We start from the raw sequence: 20,495 nt of genomic DNA on the forward strand, positions 1-20,495 counted from the left end.
CCAAATGGATTAGAATCTGCTAGAAAAGGCTACTCACTTCCTCATGGCCCCTCAGCCTTTGTCAAATGACTGCAATTTCTAGAAGACACTGGGTTGTTAAACAAGTCTGTTTCTGGGAAGAGGCTGAGGAGAATCCAGTTTGCCTCTTAACTCTTTCTACTACCAAATGCACCAGATATTCTGCACTATGACTCCCAAGCATGCCCACCTGTCTCCACCACATTTCATAAGAGAAGGGCTATAGCGTAGCTGGCACTGTTTTCTATCTCCCTCTACACGAAATTCTAATCAATAAATGCAGTTTGGATTTTTGAAAATATACCTTTTTTATCAGTTCTTTATATTACAATTCATTCTATTGTATTTATTGAGTACCTATACTGAGTGCTTTGGAGAGTACAACACAATAGACACATTCCCTGCCCTCAATGAGCCTACAGTCTGGAGGGTGGGGGGCATACAAATAGTAATACAAAAAACTTATAGACATTTACATATCTGAACAGAATACTAGAAAAAATTTCCAGTCAGATTTACCCGCTGAACTGTTTCGTTTCCAAATTTTCCATTTTTTTTCTTAGTTTACAGTAGTTTTTGATCACCCAAACATAAAATACAACAATCTAAAATTTACAGTTAACCTCAAGGGTAGGTAGGGATGACAGAAACCCTCCTGAGCCAAACAGCTTTCAATCATTTCCCTCACACCATTCCTTTCTGCACGACATCACTATATTGATCTCCATATCTGGAATTCCTAAGCCTCTGAGGTGGACAAGTAGTTTCTGAGGAGCCTACTCCAGGAAGTCTTGGGATTTCACTGGGTTCAATCAATCAATCATATTTACTGAGCACTTAGTGTGTGCAGAACACTGTACTATGCCTTTGGAAGAGTACAATTAGCAGAAAATCAATGTTTTTTAGTGTACTGAGTGCTTGAGAAACTATAAGACAACAGAGTTAGAAGACTCGATCCCTGCCCACAAGGAGCCTAGAGTACTCAGAGAGGTGAGGGTGTTTAGGTATTTGCTCCATCAGGTGATGGAGGTAGTCTAATGCAGGCAGTCACCCCCAAGGGCTCTACATAGTTCAGGCCAACCCGAATCCACATTTCACCAACATGTGTACCAATAAATCCCCACCATTCATTCATTCATTCAATCGTACTTATTGAGCACTTACTGTGTGCAGAGCACTGTACTAAGTGCTTGGAAAGTACAATTCGGCAACAAATAGAGATAATCCCTACCCAGCAACAGACTCACAGTCTAGAAGGTGAATTTACCTTACAGCACATAGCAATGTTATGATCTATATTTTGTCCGTAGACTAATACCACCACTCTGACTGAGGCCTATAAATTGAGTTTAAATGAAGCCCACAGGTCTAGCTATACTGACCAAAAGCTACATGGCAAACCAACTGGAAAAGATCCCCTTTCCAGGCTCTGATGTTGTATGGGATTAGCTCTGATTTCATTCATCAACATGTTTCCTCAGGGTTACTGATGGTTTAAAAATCCTGGCAGGGGTATTTCAAAGAGTTATGTCTAAGGTAATCACGCATCAGATTAGTTGTAAATTATGCCATTTGGAAGGGGGAAAAGAATCAAAGATGTTTAGTGAGCATTTACTGTGAGCAGATCACTGAACTAAACGTTTGGGAGAGTACCATGCAATAGAGTTAGTACACACTCCCTGCTCACATGCGTTTATAATCTAGAGGGAAAAACAGACATCAATTACATTTATTGAACACTTACTGTGTGCAGAACAATATAAACAATTTAAGTGCTGTGGGGCTGAGGGTGGGGTGAACAGCAAATGCCCAAAGATTACAGAACTGAGCCTCTACCTAAAAATGTGGAAAGCATGACTCACTCATACCAGGCACTGATTAAATAAACTAATTTGCCAATCTCTTGCCTTGTGTGCTCCACTTGCAATAATCCATTCTCTTTGACCTTTAACGGTAGAAAGTTTTTGAAAAATATCTGTGAAAAAAAGACAATTACAAAAATCTCAACAAGGGTTTAAAGAGGGCAGAATTTCACAACACCTTCTACCTTTTAGCATAAAGGAGGAAGGATGAAGGGCCACTGAAATGCATAGTCAGACTATAAATTGAGAGGTACTTTTTTTTTACATTTAATCTTCTAAAGTGTTAAATTTAACCTTTGATCCTATCTGGGATATTTTTTTAAATGGCTAAAATAACCATGAAATTGAATGAGTTCCTTTATACAGTAATACCTTTTATTCAATGCTTAAAAAGTTAAAATGCTGTAAATTGCTTAAGAAACAAAGGGACATTTTATTCAACAGATGATTATAACATCTTAATTTGACGATCCTTTAGATGATGACAATAAACAATGGACGCTAATCCCATCATCTTTGCACATTTTAGCAAGTGTTAAACATTACTCCTTTCTGCAGAATACATACAGTCGTTTTAAGAACACTTACAGGTCATGTTCACTAATTTGTCAACATTATGTTGCTCTTCTCCATAGCCAAGATATCCGTCTGCTACAATTTTCATATACTAGAGATAAGATCAAGAAAAGAGATGGGAAGATTATTTAGGAAGTATTTTCAAAGATTTTGCATTTTTTAATATGGACACGAGGTGGCAGAGCAGCCTCACAAAACAAGCCCTTGGCTCTCAGAGCCACCTCACATCTAAGTTAATTTATTCACTGTTTCACTGTTCATTCTGTTTCTATGAAAATCAAAAAGTATAACTCACCTTTCAACAGGGAACATTTTACCCTTTAGATGACTAGTGGCTCAGTGGAAAGAGCCCGGGCTTGGGAGTCAGAGGTCATGGGTTCGATTCCCAGCTCTACCACTTGTCAGCTGTGTGACTGTGGGCAAGTCACTTAACTTCTCTGTGCCTCAGTTACCTCACCTGTAAAATGGGGATTAAGACTGTGAGCCTCACGTGGGACAACCTGATTACCCTGTATCTACCTCAGCACTTAGAACAGTGCACTGCACATAGTAAGCACTTAAAAAATACCAACATTATTATTAATCTTCAAATTTTCTCATTCTATATTCCTCTGATAGAGCCAAAAAAATCATCCTGGGTCTCACCTTGCCCTTTCATCAAAAGCAAAAAAGCATGCCTCATAGGGAAGGACAGAGGAATATCCTCTTTACTTTGCTTACTCCACATTTTTTCAGGAGGAATAAGAAAGAAGAGATGATGAACGGCTTGGCAATTTAGGTTTTGGGTTTTTTTTTTTAAAAAAAAAAAAAGGAGGAGGGAACTGGTCCCATATAAATGTTGGCTAACAGAAAAGCACTTGGCTCTAATAGTGTTTGTTGCAACTTGCAAGTATTGAAAATGCTGAGTTCGTGGAGATGAGTTACTTTTATCATGAGATTACTTACTTCTGCAAGCTGGCCCGACAAGCGGGCTCCAAGGTAAGGTAAATGCCACCAGCCCTGCTTAGGTTTACTTGTCTGTATGACTCTGGAACCCCTAACATTGGGTTGGTTTTTATGCTTTAAAACTTGCCTTTTGAATAATAATAATAATAATGGTGTTATTTGTTAAGTGCTTACTATGTGCAAAGCACTGTTCTAAACACTGTGGGGGATACAAGGTGATCAGGTTGTCCCACGTGGGGCTCACAGTTTTAATCCCCATTTTACAAATGAGGTAACTGAGGCACAGAGAAGTTCAGTGACTTGCCCAAAGTCACACAGCTGGCAAGCGGCCGAGTCAGGATTCGAACCCATGACCCATGACTCCCATGCCCGGGCTCTTTCCACTGAGGCACGTTTTGAAGCTTACACTGTCAAAATAACATTCTGAAAGTAAAAATCTATCTTCTAAAAATTTGTTTGCCTCCAGCAGCATACTTAGTGACAGAAACATACATAGACATATACACACATACACACACACACACACACACACACACAGAGTGTGTTGTGTTTGTGCATATGTGCGTGCATGGCGTAAAGAGAGGTGTTTTTTTTTTTTACAGCACTGCTGTTATTACCAATACCCTACTACTGTTTAGAGTCCCACAGTGCTATTTTCCATGATCACTTTGGAACTCTGCCACAATCCCTTAGGGAACTGGAACCCCAATTCGAAAAAGATTAGAGCTAGAAGATGAAAATGATATTACAGACTGCCACCACTCTACTGCAGTATTTGTGTTTCTCATTCTTAAAACTTATCACTTAACAAGTGCTTAAACACTATATACTTCATGTTCATCCATTTGCTCTACCATTTTACATAATAATCATCTCCATTGGCTAGGCAGTCAGTACTTAATTTGGGACAGGGCTAGCTTGGATTCGGCCTTAGAGCCTTGTGGGAAGAGACCTGGGTTTGGGGCAGAATCCTGGGCTTTTGAGCAAACTCCAGATAGCTCAAGTTTAAATTACACCAAAAAGGAAAATAAAATCCACACATTATCAGGCAATCATCAAAAAAAACACACACTTGAACCACTTCAGCTTTACTCCAGCAGAGAGGATATGATGCAAGGACAGGAACTACATAACTGACTCCCAGAAGAAGAGCAGTTTCCTCATCTCAGTACCCACTTCTCCTCTCTCCCCTTTCCTCTGGTCTTTGAACCTTGTAATCAGAGCTGACTTTAGACAATTGCCCACCTTAAGGTGGGGAAAAACTTACCATCCCTCAAACCCCATTCCACATGATATAATGGAGTTATGCTGTCAGAATCAGGGAAAATTACCGGGGGGACAGTATGGCTTAGTGGAAGAAAAATAGGCCTGGGAATCATGATAGCTAGGTTCTAAGCGGCCTCCACCACTTGTCGGCTGTGTGACTTTGGGCAAGTCACTTAACCTCTCTGTGCCTCGATTTCCTCAGTTGTAAAATGGGGGACGGAATACCTCGTCTCCCTCGCTCTTAGATTGTGAATCCTCTGTGGGATAGGCCCTGTTTCGGACCTTGTGTCTACCTTAGCACTTTATAAAGTGCTTGGCATATAGTAAGCACTTAAATACCATTATTATTTGATGTAACGTTGTCACTTCTCACACTGTGTGCACATATCATATAATGACTCCTGACAGTTTACGAAGAGAGGGAAGAGAAGGAAGAACAAAGATACATTTAGAAATGGCAAGTTGTAGGGAAAGTTGAACAGTGGAATAAATAGGTAGATCATATTAATTAATAAATATATAAATGCTAAGGACAGCTGCACAAACATAAGCACAAAGGTGGCTGGGTATGATTGTTAGTGTGTTTCTTGGGTTATCACAACTAACATCTGTACAAGAGGCCTTGCCCGGCTAAGCCCTCATATCCCCAACTCCCATTCTCTATTTGCCCTTGCACTGGGATCTGAACCCTTTATTCACCCCACCCTCAGCTCCATAGCACTTATGTCCATATCTGTAATTTATTTTAATGTCTGTCTGCCCCTCTAAACTGTAAGCTCCTTGTAAAAAATGGCTAAATGCTTAACAGTGCCCTCCACACAATAAGCACTCGATAAATACAACTGAAAAGAGCTGCTACCGCTCCACAAGCTCCAGAATTTTAGGGAATTGCTTAAGACCTGAACAGCCTCCCTCCACTGACCCATTGCCGTATAAACCCAGACTCAATCTCTCCCCACCCCCACCACATCTTGCAGGAGCAAGATGCCAGAAAAAGCTGGGACTTAGGAACAAGATGCCCACCTTTAGTTAAGTAGGAATGTTGGAAAGGCACCTTGTTCTGGTCTCTGGACTTTGACCCTTTACTCGTGGCTTTCCTTCTACTGGAAATCCATTCCCACTAAAATTGGCCAGACCCAGAGCCATATTAACGGCAGCTGTGGGCACTGGGGCTAAAGCATTTTGTGGGATTCCCCATGGAGCAAATGATGAGATTGCATCCCTATCCCCAGGTTGTTTTGCATCCCACATCCTGGCCCTGGCCTGGAACGGTCACCCTCCTCACCTTCAAAGCTTTAGGAAAAGCACATCTGCAAGGGGCCTTCCCCGCCTAAGCCCTCATTTCCTCTTCTCATTGCCCTTGCACTTGGATTTGCACATTTTATTCACCCCTCTTAGCCCTACAGCACTTATGTAGATATCCATAATTGATTTATATTAATGTCTGTCTCCCCTTCTAGACCGACCATCCTCTGGGGGGAGGAGGGTGGGCATGCCTACATACATGAGTGTGTGCGTGTGTATGTGTGTGCACGCACACAGGGATCACTTGCCAGCCTATGAGGCTCCAGGATCAGCACAGTGCCAGCTCTATCCTGGCACAACCACCAGAGACCAGCCGACAGCTGCCTCGATGGCCACTGGCATTGCCTAATCTCTCCCTGGGCCCCCCTGCTCCATTAGCATTTCCTAAGCTGCTACCTATTAGCATTCAATAATCCCCCACTAGTTAACATTGGTTAATTAATGTCAATGCCATGACTATTAGCATGCTAGGTGGCCATCGGGGCTCCTCCTCAAAGGGGATGCAGGTGTGAGTCTGGCTTGGCTGTCTCCCTTGTGGCAACTGGAGTCGGGTGAGGTCAGGAGGTGAGCCTCTGCCCCACAATTCTCTCCCTCCCCAGGATACGGAAGCTGATGAGCCACAGGTGTACAAGGCCAAGTGTTTCAGAGCATACATTTATTATAATAATAATGATATTAATGATGATAATGTTGGTATTTGTTAAGCGCTTACTATAATAATAATGTTGGTATTTGTTAAGCGCTTACTATGTGCAGAGCACTGTTCTAAGCGCTGGGGGAGATACAGGGTAATCAGGTCGTCCCACGTGAGGCTCACAGTTAATCCCCATTTTACAGATGAGGTAACTGAGGCACAGAGAAGTGAAGTGACTTGCCCACAGTCACACAGCTGACAAGCGGCAGAGCCGGGAGTCGAACTCATGACCTCTGACTCCGAAGCCCAGGCTCTTTCCACTGAGCCACGCTGCTTCCCATTATGCTGCTTCCCTACTATGAGCCAGGCACTGTAATAATAATAATAATGTTATTTTTTGTTAAGCGCTTACTATGTCCAGAGCACTGTTCTAAGTGCTGGGGTAGATACAGGGGAATCAGGTTGTCCCAAGTGAGGTTCACAGTTAATCCCCATTTTACAGATAAGAGAACTGAGGCACAGAGAAGTTAAGTGACACCCACAGTCACACAGCTGACAAGTGGCAGAGCCTGGATTCGAACCCATGACCTCTGACTCCCAAGCCTGGGCTCTTTCCACTGAGCCAAGCTGCTGTGCTAAATGCTGGGGTGGATATAAGCAAATTGAGCCCATGTGGGGCTCACAGTCTCAATCCCCATTTTGCAGATGAAGAAACTGAGGCACAGAAGTGAAGTGACTTGCCTAAGGTCACACAGCAGACAAGCAGCAGAGCCAGCATTAGAACCTAAGATTCTGGACTTCTGATTCCCAGGCCTGTGCTCTATCCACTTCACCATGCTGCTTCTCTGGATTATAAACTCATGAAGAGTGGGGTCTGCATTTCCACTCTCGGAAGAGTTGTACTGTACTCTCCCAAACACTTAGTAAAGTTCTCTGCATAAAGTAAGGCATTCAAATAATTCTGTTATTTGTTAAGCGCTAACTATATGTCAGGCACTGTACTAAGCACGTGGGTGGATACATGATAATCGGGTTGGACACAGTCTTAATCCCCATTATCCAGACGAGATAACTGAGGGCCAGAGAAGTGAAGTGACTTGCCCAAGGTCACAGAGCAGACGAGTGGTGGAGAGAGATTAGAACCCAGTTCCTTCTGACTCCCAGGCCCATGTTCTATCCACTAGACCATGCTACTTTTCATCTTTGATTGACTGATTTTCCTAAACTACAGACCAGGATCAAAAACAAGTACAATAAAAACATTCTTACCTGAGCTAGATTTTCAATACCACCCAGAGAATGGAGTATTCCCTAAAAAAAGTAAAAATAATGTTCAGAAAAGATGAACAGATTTTTTGTCCAAGAATGGGTGAGGAGAAAGAATTTTTACATGCTACTACATTTTACGCTAAGATGTCAACAAGTTAATTTTTGAAAACAGAATCCAAAAGAAATAGAAAATCTTTAAAGGTGTAATCAATATCAAAGAGACCATAAATTGTTTACAGCACTGTCTTTTGTGCCAGAGAAAGGAGATGCCTGTTCTCCCCAAACCATTTGCCTGTTCTCCCCAAACCATTATTCTTCTTTTAATGTTTTACTAAATCTAAATGCAAAGAAAATAAACCAGTGTCCAACAATAACTTATCTAAATTATGTGCTTTACATGTATTTGGGGTTGTGCAGTATGGCTAAGTGGAAAGAGCCTGGGCTTGGGAGTCAGAGGTCATAGATTCTAATCCTGCCCCTACCACTTATCAGCTATGTGACTTTGGGCAAGTCACTTAACTAATCTGTGCCTCAGTTACCTTGTCTGTAAAATGGGGATTAAGACTGAACCCCATGTGGGACAACCTTAGAACAGTGCTCTGCACATAGTAAGCGCTTAACAAATACCATCATTATTAACCTGATTACCTTGTATTGCTCCCAGAGCTTAGAACAGCACTTGGCACATAGTAAGTGCTTAACAGATACCATTATTATTATTACCTGAGTTCAAAAGCACCATTTTTTCAATGTGCTTCTGATGTTTGGGCTAAATGCTATTTATCTCTAAAAATCTACTAATCAGATTGTTGTAAATATCAAAATAAAACGTTCCTCAAGGTACACTGACAGATAAAATAGAGCACCTGATTGGGTATGAAGTAGGTATGGACTTTATGTGCCGCTGAAACAGTGGAAAGAGCCCTACTACAGGAATCCAGACATGTGGGTTCTAGTAACTCTGTAACTGGCCATCACAAGGGAAGACCATAAAGGCCCTTGGCAATGCACTGCCCCGCAGTCCGCTTATTTGATCTTTGCACTCTGTGCCCCAGTGGGAACGTGGATAACAAGGAAGAAAAAATGGGGAGGGGAGGGGCATTGCACAAAACTACTAACACTATAAATAATTCCTCTCTGCACCTTCTCCGTCCTAAAGTCTCATTTGTCATTCCTGAAGGGAAACTCCATCTTCAGGTATGGACTTTACAAAGAGGCCTAGAGTTTAATTTTTTCTTCATCAGAAGTTCTTTTTTCAAGAAGAATATTGTCTTAAATGGAATTTTTACAATTGGCTGGCTAGATTCTAAACTAGGTACTGATTCATGGGATAAATAGTGTTTTCAAATGCTCCTGTGGATAGCGGATTATAGGTTGGACTTTGCTAACCTTCCCATACACTTTTTTGAAAATAATTTTTACCCTAATGAAGTTTTATAGACTTGCCTGTACAAACTAAAGAAACGGTGAATAGACAACACATTTATCCTTGTTTTTGAAGGTTCATATAGAATACTACTGCAAATAATCAATGAGCATTTATGGCATGCAAAGCATGTACTAACTGGCCATTTCACCCTTTTGCTTTCTGATATCTGATTACAATTTACTAAATAAAAAGCATCTGGAGAAAGGGGTGCCAACTTTTCGTCTGGAGTACAGGGACACACTTGGATGCAGATTTGAGAGAGAGGGGCTTTGTGGGGAGAAAGGGAAAAGGAGGAGCAAGAAAAGCAGGGAGAAGGAAGGGAAGGGAAAGGGAGGTGGGGTGGGGGGGAGAGCACCACAAGAGGAAGGGGGTAAAAAGGACATTAATACCATGTCTACCTGAATCTAGAATTTTCCATTTATTTCATCCTTCCAGATGCTAAAAAGGATGTTAATAAAAAGGATGACCATGACTAGCTTTAGCCCACTGACAGCCTATCTCATACCTGTAGTCTGGAAATCCCCTCAGATGGGGCACACTCATACAAAACATGCATTTTGATGAATAATTTTATTGGGCAGACAATTTTCAAATGAAGAAACTAACATCCACATTCAGAGTTACACTGATTCTTCTCCAAAACATTAGTTTCCTGTGATGATGACATAGGGGAACACAAAAATTGCTGGCTGGGGGTTAGAAGGAATTGTTTTTCCATCAGTGATGGTAATAATGGTATGTATTGAAGGTCTGAGAGCAATGTTCTACACTAGGCATTTGGGAAATACAACAGAAAGCACAAGGCACATTTCCTCCTCCCAGGGAGCTTACAATTCAATGTGTGTATTATTTTTATGCCTCAGTACTACCCAGGGTGGTTGTTTTCTTCTATTATAGATTATCGGCTTTCTCTTATAGAATCTATTACTATGGAAACAGCATAACTAACTAAATAATGTATTTGTTGCGCTATAACCATGATTAAGGAATAGACATGCATTAATAGTGATTAATACAAACAATAGCTTTCTCAACTAGCTTCACTCTAAAGGTGGCACTTTGCAAGTCATAGGTAAATGTTTTTTCATTAACTTCAAACTCTTCCAGGATGATTTTGTTACTGCGTTACTCAATGGTATCAACTTGGAAGACTTTAGGATTCTATTTTTAAAATGCTACGTGTATGCCTTAGTATTGCACTATGCAATATTTTTATTTTTGCTTAAACATAAGAAACATTTCTATATTTTTAAACCAACCTGATAACATGAATCTCTCATTAGTAATCTGATACAGATTAACACTCTCAGAAAATGAATAGATGGGGCTTGATTAACCCACTCCCTGAAAGAAAAAAAACATTTTTCAAGTTTTAAAAATCAGCTAAACAAATTCCACCATTAAATCAAGCAGACTATGTAACAATAAGGATTTTCTCAAAAAATAGATATATGGTTCACTTTAGCAAGATTACATTATTGTGTATGTATTTTGTATTAACTGAGCTTCTTTTTTGCAGCCCACCATAAAGTGTACAAAGAAGAAACATCCTATCACATAACATTCTTTTTCTTAAAATACACTTGAAAAATATTCAGCGGGGCACATTGATACCTCTAATGTCCTCTAGTTTTTAAAAGTGAAAAACCAAAGTATTATTTAACACACTGTGTTTAATAAGAAGAAAATTCATTTATGAATTTGTAAAAAAAATCTAGTTTACTAAAATTAACAACCATTGAAATCGGCTCTCTGGTCAAAGAAAATATAATTTCAGATCCTCACTATATATTTTTCTTGGTTTATCACACCTCCCAGATAAAATAGTATGGCAAGTATCTAGGGATATATTGACTCTAAAATTAGTCTCTTTATTAATACCATCACCTTCTATGTTTTACTACAAGGGAATATTAAAAAAGTAATAATTTTAAAATAATTAATTTAGACACCAGATTTAGAATCAGTCACATTGTTAAAACTTGATCATCCCTAAATGGTTGCAAATACCACAAATACAAAATTGACAAAATATTGGAGACCAATTTATTAGTTAAAAAAAGGAACACCCCTGCCCCTTCCCCTCTCCACAGCACTTGTGTATATTTGTATATACTATCTATTACTCTATTTTATTAATGATGTGTATGTATCTATGATTCTATTTATCTATTTTGATGATATTGATGTCTGACTGCTTGTTTTGTTTTGCTGTCTGTCTCCCCCTTTTAGATTGTGAGTCCGTTGTTGGGCAGGCATTGTCTCTGTTGCCGAACTGTACATTCCAAGTGCTTAGCACAGTGCTTTGCACACAGTAAGCGCTCATTAAATATGACTGAATGAATGAATTTGACCAATATAACATGTAACCTATGCTCTCTTGCTTTTCAAATGCATCAACTAGGAAGCATGAGTGTAATTCAGTTTGCATCCAAAAGCCAAATTTTACTGAACTTCAAGAGGCACAATGGGAAGAATAGTTAAAATGATAGCTAGTAGAAATAAAGATCTTTATTTGTAATTTTTTGTCTCAAGGCATTGAAACATATGTGTATGTTGCATCATTCCCCTTTGTTTTTTCAAAATATCTTTGATTGGGCAGCTCTTTTCCCCAAAATATCCCATAACTTTTTTAATATATTTAAAGAATGGGAAAGCATTCTTTTTGCTTAAAAAAAAAGGAATGCATTTTTGCCATTGCAGGAGGCTGATAAATAAAAATAGTTCCCGGAAAGTGTGTTAAACTCTGGTCCAACCAAATGTCATTTTAGGGGAACTTTGGGAATGGAGCCCAAGCCTATTTATATTTCATGATTTTACAGACTCTACTACTGTAAATGAATTCCTGGTGTCAGAGCCCTCTGGACTGACCTCTCCAGGCACTAACCTCTCTCTGGCAGAAGCAGTTGCTCCTTTCTTGCTCCCATTCTTTACCTCCCCACAAGGAAGTGGCTTTTAAGGTGCTGCTCTGGTATTTAAGAAGAATTACGTGTACTGTACAACGATACATACATCTGTTTGCCGACAGTTGTGGGGAGGAGTAATGAAGTTGTGGCTGAGCACAAAGTAAAAAGTCAACCTCAAAAAAATGTCTTCATGCAGCAGTACAGACTAGAGCAGAACAGTCCCTAAAACAACTTCCAGTAGTAGCCACATTTCTTGGAGACAACTTCAGAAAAACCTGCCATTCTAAAAAGATAGTTTTTCCAAGATAGTGCAACAATGAATTCATAAGAGGGCAAATAGCCCACTTGTGACTGAACTTATCCTATGGCTTTCACAGGTCTATTAATACACAGTAACCTCCTTAGCTCTATTAATACACAGTAACCTCCTTAGCCTCCATTTCCTTTGCACTCAACATGCTATCATTTTCAGCATGTGGGACTATTTCATGACATTAGAATTAACAAGGACAGCCAATCCGTCGCTAAGAATATCCCAGTGAAAAGCAGTTTGGGGTAAGGAACAACACAATCTCTGTTTCCCAAACCAGTACAGCACGATGAAAGAGTTTTGGGGGACACGACAGATCCCTTGCAATCAAAGAGCATGGTAATGCAGTGAATGCAGGAGGGGTTGTATAGTCCTTTGCGCAGAAGAGCCTCACAAAGTGAAATCTCCAAGTGACTGTGTGCAAAGAGTCAATCATACAATTTATGGGCCTTGGATGATACGGGACATCACATCACAAATGATGCAATGTCACAAATGACATCACAGCACTGCGTGGCTGCTATACACTAAGAGTTGAATGGAGAAGGGAAAGGGAGAGAAGAGAGAAAGGATAAGGGGGAAAAGGATAAGGGGAAAGAATATGGACAGGGAGAAAGGAGAAGGAGAGACTGGACAGGGAGAAAAGAGAATGAGAGATGGGACAGGGGGAGGAGAAGGGAACAGGAAGAAGAGAAGGAGAGAGGGAGAGGAGAAGCAAAGGGAGAGAAGGAGGGGAGGGAGATGGGCATTGACAGCGGTTAGTCTCTTCCCTCTCCCTCTCCTCCCCAACAGATTTGAGAAAGCACAGTCCATGTGGCAATCAATCAACTGTATTCACTGAGTGCTTAAACGTGTTCAGAGCATTGAACTAAGTACTTGGGAGATTAAAATATAATAGAGTTCATTGACACATTCCCTCCCCAAAAGGAGGTTACAGTCTAGAGGGGGAGACAGACATTAATATAAATAAATAAATTAGGGATATGTACATAAGTGGTGTGGGGCTGAGACTAGATGGTGCAAATCCAAGTCAGGGGCAATGTAGATGGGAGTGGGAGAAGAGGAAATGAGGGCTTAGTCGGAGGAGGTCACTTGGAGGGGAAGGCTTTGAAGGGGGGAGAGTGAGAGTCTGTGGGATATGAAGGGGGAGGGAGGCCAGAGGCAGGATGTGGGTGTGGGGTCAGTGGCGAGATAGAAGAAGCAGTGTTGTAGCCCTCTCTTCAAACCTGGGCCCACCGGCGGCGGCTGCAGGTGTCCAGTGGTAGATTCTGAGCGCTCCACCTCGGAGCAGAACACTGAATTTCCTTGTTCAGTGGCTAGGAACAGATATGGGCCCTGCTGCTCCAGTTTTCAGGGACAGCAGGTGGGTTTCCCGGGGCTAATACAACTCTGGTGCGGTGTACCCTCCTGAATGTTTAGTGCAGAGCTCTGCACACTGTAAGCACTCAATAAGTACCATTGGTTAATAGGTCCAATCCTGCTCTTCCCATTTCCTGCCCACAATCTCCAGCCTCTCTCCTACACTTCTGGACCACAGAAAGCTGGGAGCCTCCAGGGCAGAGAGGAATTCTCCTACACAAAGAGACTGGATCTCTCCCTCGGGGGGCCGGGGCAAGAAGTGCCTCACAAAATGGTGCAGGATGGGTGGTCAGGGCGATGAGGGGCCGGCCCCAACCCGTGGTGGGAGACCAGGTCTGAGACCTTAGGGGAGTCTGTGCTCTCCTGACCCCTGCGGTGGAGGTCCCAAGCTGGCTGCCTGTTGCTGACAGGAACTCCAGGAGGTATCTGTGGCCAAGTCTTCCCCTTCCACCCTTCCTCTTCCACTCGCAGATGCAATGGACAGGAAGGAGTCCAGCAGCTCTGCATGTTCATCCGCAGAGCTACACTCAGCAGCCGTGCTGGAAGTTTCATTCATTTGATCGTATTTATTCATTAATAATGTTGGTATTTGTTAAGCGCTTACTATGTGCAGAGCACTGTTCTAAGCGCTGGGGTAGACACAGGGGAATCAGGTTGTCCCATGTGGGGCTCACAGTCTTAATCCCCATTTTACAGATGAGGTAACTGAGGCACAGAGAAGTTAAGTGACTTGCCCACAGTCACACAGCTGACAAGTGGCAGAGCTCAGATTCATTCATTCATTCAACCGTATTTATGGAGTGCTTACTGCATGCAAAGCACTGTACTAAGCGCTTGGGAGAGCACCATATAACCACAAACGGATACATTCCTGCCCACAAGGAGTTAACAGTCTAGAGAGAGAGACAACAATATAGATAACTAACTAAATTACGGATATATACAGATATGTACAAATTTGTGGTGTGTTTGGTGGGGATGCTCGTTCAGCCACATTTGGCTCCAGAGAAGCAGATGTAGCTCGAGAGCCATGGTTGTAAACTCTTGGTATGCAGAAATACGTGTGTAAATATCTGGATGTAAACTGCAGGTCAAGCACTTTATTAAGCAGTAGGATAGATACAAGAAAATCAAGTCAGATACAGTCCTGTCCTATAGTCTAAAGTAGGAGGGAGAACAGGTATCCAATCTTCATTTTACAGCTGAGGAAACTGAGCACAGATAAGTGACTTGTTCAAAGTCCTCTGACTCCCAGACCCGTGCTTTTTCCTCTACCACTCTGGTTTTGAGGTATATCACCTGTCCCGTATGGACACAGCCTGGATGTTATTTTAAACATCCAACCCCTCTTTGCTTTAGCTCCCGTTACCAAGTTCTGCACGTGCGAAGCAGAATCGATGTTTCCAGGGACCTGGGAAAGGACCATAAAGTCCCTGGAACAAGGGGATTGGGTTCAGCAGTATCATGAAGCAGTACCTCTTTCAGAGGTACCCACAGAGTCTAAAAAAGTTAACTGCTATATTGCCACCCAGAAGTCTGAAAAAAATCTATACACCTCCAAAAGTCTGCAATTAATTTCTTTTCTCCAACCCTAATATCAAGTCCAGGACATCATTAATCCATTAATGAATAGGGAGAAAGGATATTTCCCTTGTTGCTGAGCTTCCACAGAATCCAGGATGCTAAATATTAGTCCGGTCCAGAATTCAGAATGAAGAAAGTGGAAATCCAAAAATCCAGGATGGAGGAAGAGGAAAGTAATCAAAACAAAAGAAGGAAATAAAGAAGAAAACGAGATGGAGAAAGATGCCACTTTGAAAATAGCCCAAAAAAGTATAGATAGGAGGTCCTAATCCCAGAGGAGCAAATAAACTAATCCTATTACCCATCAACCAAATGAGATAGTTAAATGCACTGGAGGAAAGTAGACAAGATGAGAACAATAACAATGATACTTCTCTTTGAACTAATAAAGCAATTACTAAAATTCTAAAAAATATTTCTTATGATTTCAGTTCTATGGGTTAAAATCACCTGTTAATATATTTTATCTTCCAATCAAAACAAACCATTTGCATAACAGGTAACTAGCCCTGTTAAAGAACTAATATAAAATAAAAAATACAATTTTCAAAGTTCCACAAATGTGGCACTCTTTTTAAAATCCTCATCTTGTCTTTTCTTCGTTGAACTCACCTGCATATGAGTCTGTTCTTCACCAAAGCTGTAAAAATTTCCTGAAAGAGTTTACGTTGAGGATGCTTGCTAAAATTTCTTTCATTCCTATAGGTGACACTGAAGTGAAACAAAAAAGTAGTTTGAGATTTAGATTGTAATAAAATCCTTTGTTGTTACTAAAACTGAATAATGAAGATAGGCAGCTTTTTATAGATCAACATAAAACAGTGTGCTTGCTACTAGATGTAGCATTCAGTAGCCACATCAATTATTTCATTCAACTGTACATACTGACCGCTTACAGTGCGCAAAGTAAGCACTTGGGAGTGTATACTCTAACAGCAAACAGACACATTCCCAGGGAAACAGACATTAATATAAATAAATAGAGAAATAAAGAAATTACAGATATATACAGATATGTGCTGTGGGGATGTGAGGATGAATGAAGGCGCAAGTAAGAGTGGTGCAGAAGGGAGTGGGAGAAGAGAAGAGGGCTTAGCCAGGGAAGGCTTCTCTTTGGAAATAGTACTATATGTTGGTTCTAAATCCAACAATAATTCAAATTACTAACCATATGTCTTATTATTACGGTAATTGTTAAGTGTTTACTAGGCATCAAGCATTGTTCTAAGCACTGGGGTAGATACAAGTCAATCAGGTTGGACACAGTCCCTGCCCCATATGGGGCTCACAGTTTAAGTAGGAGGGAGAACAGTTATTGAACCACCCTTTTACAGTTGAAGAAAATGATATACAATGGAATTCTTGCAGATATTACTAGCAGAGCTTTTTTTTTCCTCCTGTAAAAATCCAGAGGGCTATTCTCCGCCTGTTGTCATTGGCCTACTTATTAGGGTTCTGTACACTTTTCACCACTCCCACTAACAGAGGGCTCTGGATATCATTCTTGTGGTGCTTTTAGATTATACTTAAATACCCAAATCTACAGGAACTATTTGTGATCCCTGAATTGAACACGCTTCAGCCTATACCTTTCATTCCCACAGGTCCCCTGAAACTCCTATTGTGAAATTGCAGAGTATTCACGATCAGAATACAGCTTGGAATTGAAACTGTTCCAGGAAAAGCGATACCGGTCATTGGAGTCTGCAGCTCGGGGACCCTCTGCCCAGGTTACCTCGTTGTGGTAGGGCCACTGGGAGAGGCAGCAGGTCTACCTGGGGACCTTCTGGGGTTCCTGTTACCTTCAAAGATGGCCCTCAAAGGGGAGAGAGCTAGAGAGTGCCAGAGTCACAAGCCTAGCTGTTAGACCTCTCACCCATGTCCTGCCTGTGGCCTGGTATGCCCTCCCTCTTCACTTCCTCTTTACTCCCCCGACCTTCAAAGCCTCATGGAAGGCACATCTCCTCCAAGAGGCCTTCCCCGACTAAGCCCTCGTTTCCTCTTCTGTGTCACCCGATAATTTGGATTTGCTCCCTTTATCCACTCCTTCCTCAGCCCCACAGCCCTTACTTACGTATCCCTAATTGATTTTTATTTATATTAATGTCTGCCTTCCCCTCTAGAATGAAAACTCACTGTGGATGGGGAATGTGTCTACCAACTCTATTATACTGTACTCATCCAAGCGCTTAGTACAGTGCTCTGCACATAGCAAGCACTCAATAATAATGTTGGTATTTGTTAAGCGCTTACTATGTGCCGAGCACTGTTCTAAGCGCTGGGGTAGACACAGGGGAATCAGGTTGCCCCACGTGGGGCTCACAGTCTTAATCCCCATTTTACAGATGAGGGAACTGAGGCACCGAGAAGTTAAGTGACTTGCCCAAAGTCACACAGCTGACAAGTGGCAGAGCCGGGGTTCGAACCCATGACCTCTGACTCCAAAGCCCGTGCTCTTTCCACTGAGCCACGCTGCTTCTCAAATAAATATGATTAATTGATTGAGTAGAGTCCTTACAGCTCCCATTCGAATGCAGACGCACAGAATAATAATAATAATGTTGGTATTTGTTAAGCGCTTACTATGTGCCGAGCACTGTTCTAAGCGCTGGGGTAGACACAGGGGAATCAGATTGTCCCACGTGAGGCTCACAGTCTTAATCCCCATTTTACAGATGAGGGAACTGAGGCCCAGAGAAGTTAAGTGACTCGCCCACAGTCACACAGCTGACAAGTGACAGAGCTGGGATTCGAACTCATGACCTCTGACTCCAAAGCCCATGCTCTTTCCACTGAGCCACGCTGCTTTTTTTAGGCTTCCTCTGAGGTGATCTTCTTTCCTCCTGGTCCCAGTAAAGATTGACTGGTACTATTGAGAGCCATTAAACAAGCAAAAAAAAGCTATTGTTGCTCTCTAAACGACAGTAACCCATTTTAATACAACCATATGGAACACTTCAAATTTGTAAGGATTAAGTGAAGATAATGCCATCCCAAGATACACCAATGAAAATCATTTTTGTAAATGGATATAAGTATTTTTTCCAATTGTAGAACTCCTTATGGTTTAATTGAATCAATTCTATTTACTGAGTGCTTACTGTGTGCAAAGCATTATTCTAAGCATTTAGGAGAGTACAATACAATAGAATTGGGTAGACATATTCTCTGTCCAACAGGAGCTTACAGTCTAGATGGGGATACAGACATGGAAATAAATTATGGTTACGTACCTAAGTGCTATGGGGCTGAGGGTGGGGTGAATAGCAAGTGATGAAAGGGTTCAAATCCAAATGCAAGGGTGATGCAGAAGGGAGAGGGAGGAGGGGAAATTAGAGCTTAATCAAGAAGGCCTCTTGGAGGAGATGTGATTTCAGTAAGGCCTTGAAGGTGGATGGGGGTGGTGGTCTGTCGAATATGAAGGGGGAGGGAGTTCCAGGCCAGAGGGAGGACTTGAGCAAGTGTATGCGATGATATAGACAAGATCGAGATGCAGTGAGTAGGTCTGCATTAGAGCAGCCAAGTGATCTTGCTGGGTTGTAGTAAGATTGGAGGGGTCAAGGTGTTTGAGTGCTTTAAAGCCAAATGTACGGAGTTTTTGTTGGATGTGGAAGTGGACTGGGCAACCACTGGAGATTCTTGAGGAATGGGGAAACAAGGGCTGAATGTTAAAAAAAAAACTGAGGCAGCAGAGTTAAGTATGGACTAAGTGGGGAGAGACAGGAGACAAGGAGGTCCGCTAGGAGGTTGATGTAATAATTAAGGCAGGTTAAGAAAAGTGCTTGGATAAGCACAGTAGCAGTTTGGATGGAGAACAAAGTGCATTTTAGTGATGCTGTAATGGTGGAACCTACAACATTTGGTGACAGTGAATATGTGGGTTGAATGAGAGACATGAGTTGAGGATAATGCCAAGGTTATGATTTCGGAGACATGGAGGATGCTGGGGCTATCTTCAGTAATGGGAAAGTCAGTGAGAAAATAGGGGTTGGGTAGGAAGATGAGTTCCATTTTGGGGATGTTAAGGTTGTGGCGTTGGCAAGGGGAAAGCACCACACTGAAGATTAAGTCTATGAAAAGAGACAATAATGTGAAATACATTCATCTTTAAGTCACAGAAGTCTGGCCTTGATATTTGTAATACTGAATTCACAATGAAAGAACTAAAATTGCCTAACATTGAAATGGCCTTAGTTTCCCCAGTTCTTAAACTGCTCCTTATTAATATGCAGATACACAGGGAAGCAAATTAACTTTTTCAAGTCCTGATGGGTCCACTCTGTGTTCTGCAGCAGTCGGTACCATTACTAGGGTTTTCTGTATCTGTGTCATGATCCTTGTTCCAAAAATCCCTAGTCCGTGCTGCTTTTCCTCACTGCCAATACCTAACTTGTGCGTGGGAAGTAGAAAAAAATAGTGTGTTCCGAAGAGTGGCAATTTCTGCTCCCCACCCCCAACGTCTTCTCCCTTCTGAATTCCACAAAGAGGCAGGATGTATTGATGGCAGTGAAGGCTCACCCCCACCCCTCCCTCGCCCCCACACTCAATTCACGTGCACCCATCGCTGCCTTACACACACACACACACTGTCTCCCACTCATAGTAAATGTCATTCTTGTCAGACCCTTGATAATGGCTATGACAGTATCAACGGGAAAAATAGTCTGGCTTCTTATTCTAAAACTGAACACTAATTCAAAACGTGAAAACAATGAAACCATTTTTCAACAGGAAGTTAATCTTTTCTGACATTCTTTTTTAATCAAGACCATTAAGTCTTCTCATAGATCATTAAAAAACTTGAGCAGAGTTAGAAAATTGAAAGGAAGAATGCTTTTCTACTTAGAAGTTGGGGCAAGTAACCACGATAATTACGGAATTAGAATGGTTCTGCTTGTGACTGGTTCATTTTGAAGTTAATGAACAATTATATGGCAAAAAATCAACTGTAAAATTTACATTTTCAATATGCAGTTTCTAAATTTCATTTTTTCATATGATCTGCCTAGCTCTCTGTCTTCTGACTTAGCTT

The 20,495-nt window shown here is 41.5% G+C and overlaps 1 protein-coding gene across 8 annotated transcripts in view; it reads right to left on the reverse strand.

Annotated features, from left to right (window-relative positions):
• Positions 1-20,495, reverse strand: part of NEK10 (NIMA related kinase 10) — a 124,052-nt gene that overhangs the window by 94,477 nt on the left and 9,080 nt on the right. For 6 of the 8 annotated variants that reach the window (XR_003761645.1, XM_039912945.1, XM_039912947.1 and 3 more), the window contains 5 exons: positions 16,076-16,174; positions 10,564-10,648; positions 7,876-7,917; positions 2,469-2,547; positions 1,887-1,993 (listed from right to left, as the gene is read on the reverse strand). Coding sequence is in view for 7 of the 8 variants with exons in the window: in XM_039912945.1 (XP_039768879.1) it covers positions 1,887-1,993; positions 2,469-2,547; positions 7,876-7,917; positions 10,564-10,648; positions 16,076-16,174 (412 nt within the window). In the remaining variant the exon portion in view is untranslated. The remainder of the gene's footprint in view (positions 1-1,886; positions 1,994-2,468; positions 2,548-7,875; positions 7,918-10,563; positions 10,649-16,075; positions 16,175-20,495) is intronic. The other 2 variants (XM_039912946.1, XM_029071355.1) reach the window with 1 other exon arrangement.

This window comes from Ornithorhynchus anatinus, chromosome 8 (genome assembly GCF_004115215.2).
Source record: "Ornithorhynchus anatinus isolate Pmale09 chromosome 8, mOrnAna1.pri.v4, whole genome shotgun sequence".
Lineage (NCBI taxonomy): Eukaryota > Metazoa > Chordata > Mammalia > Monotremata > Ornithorhynchidae > Ornithorhynchus > Ornithorhynchus anatinus.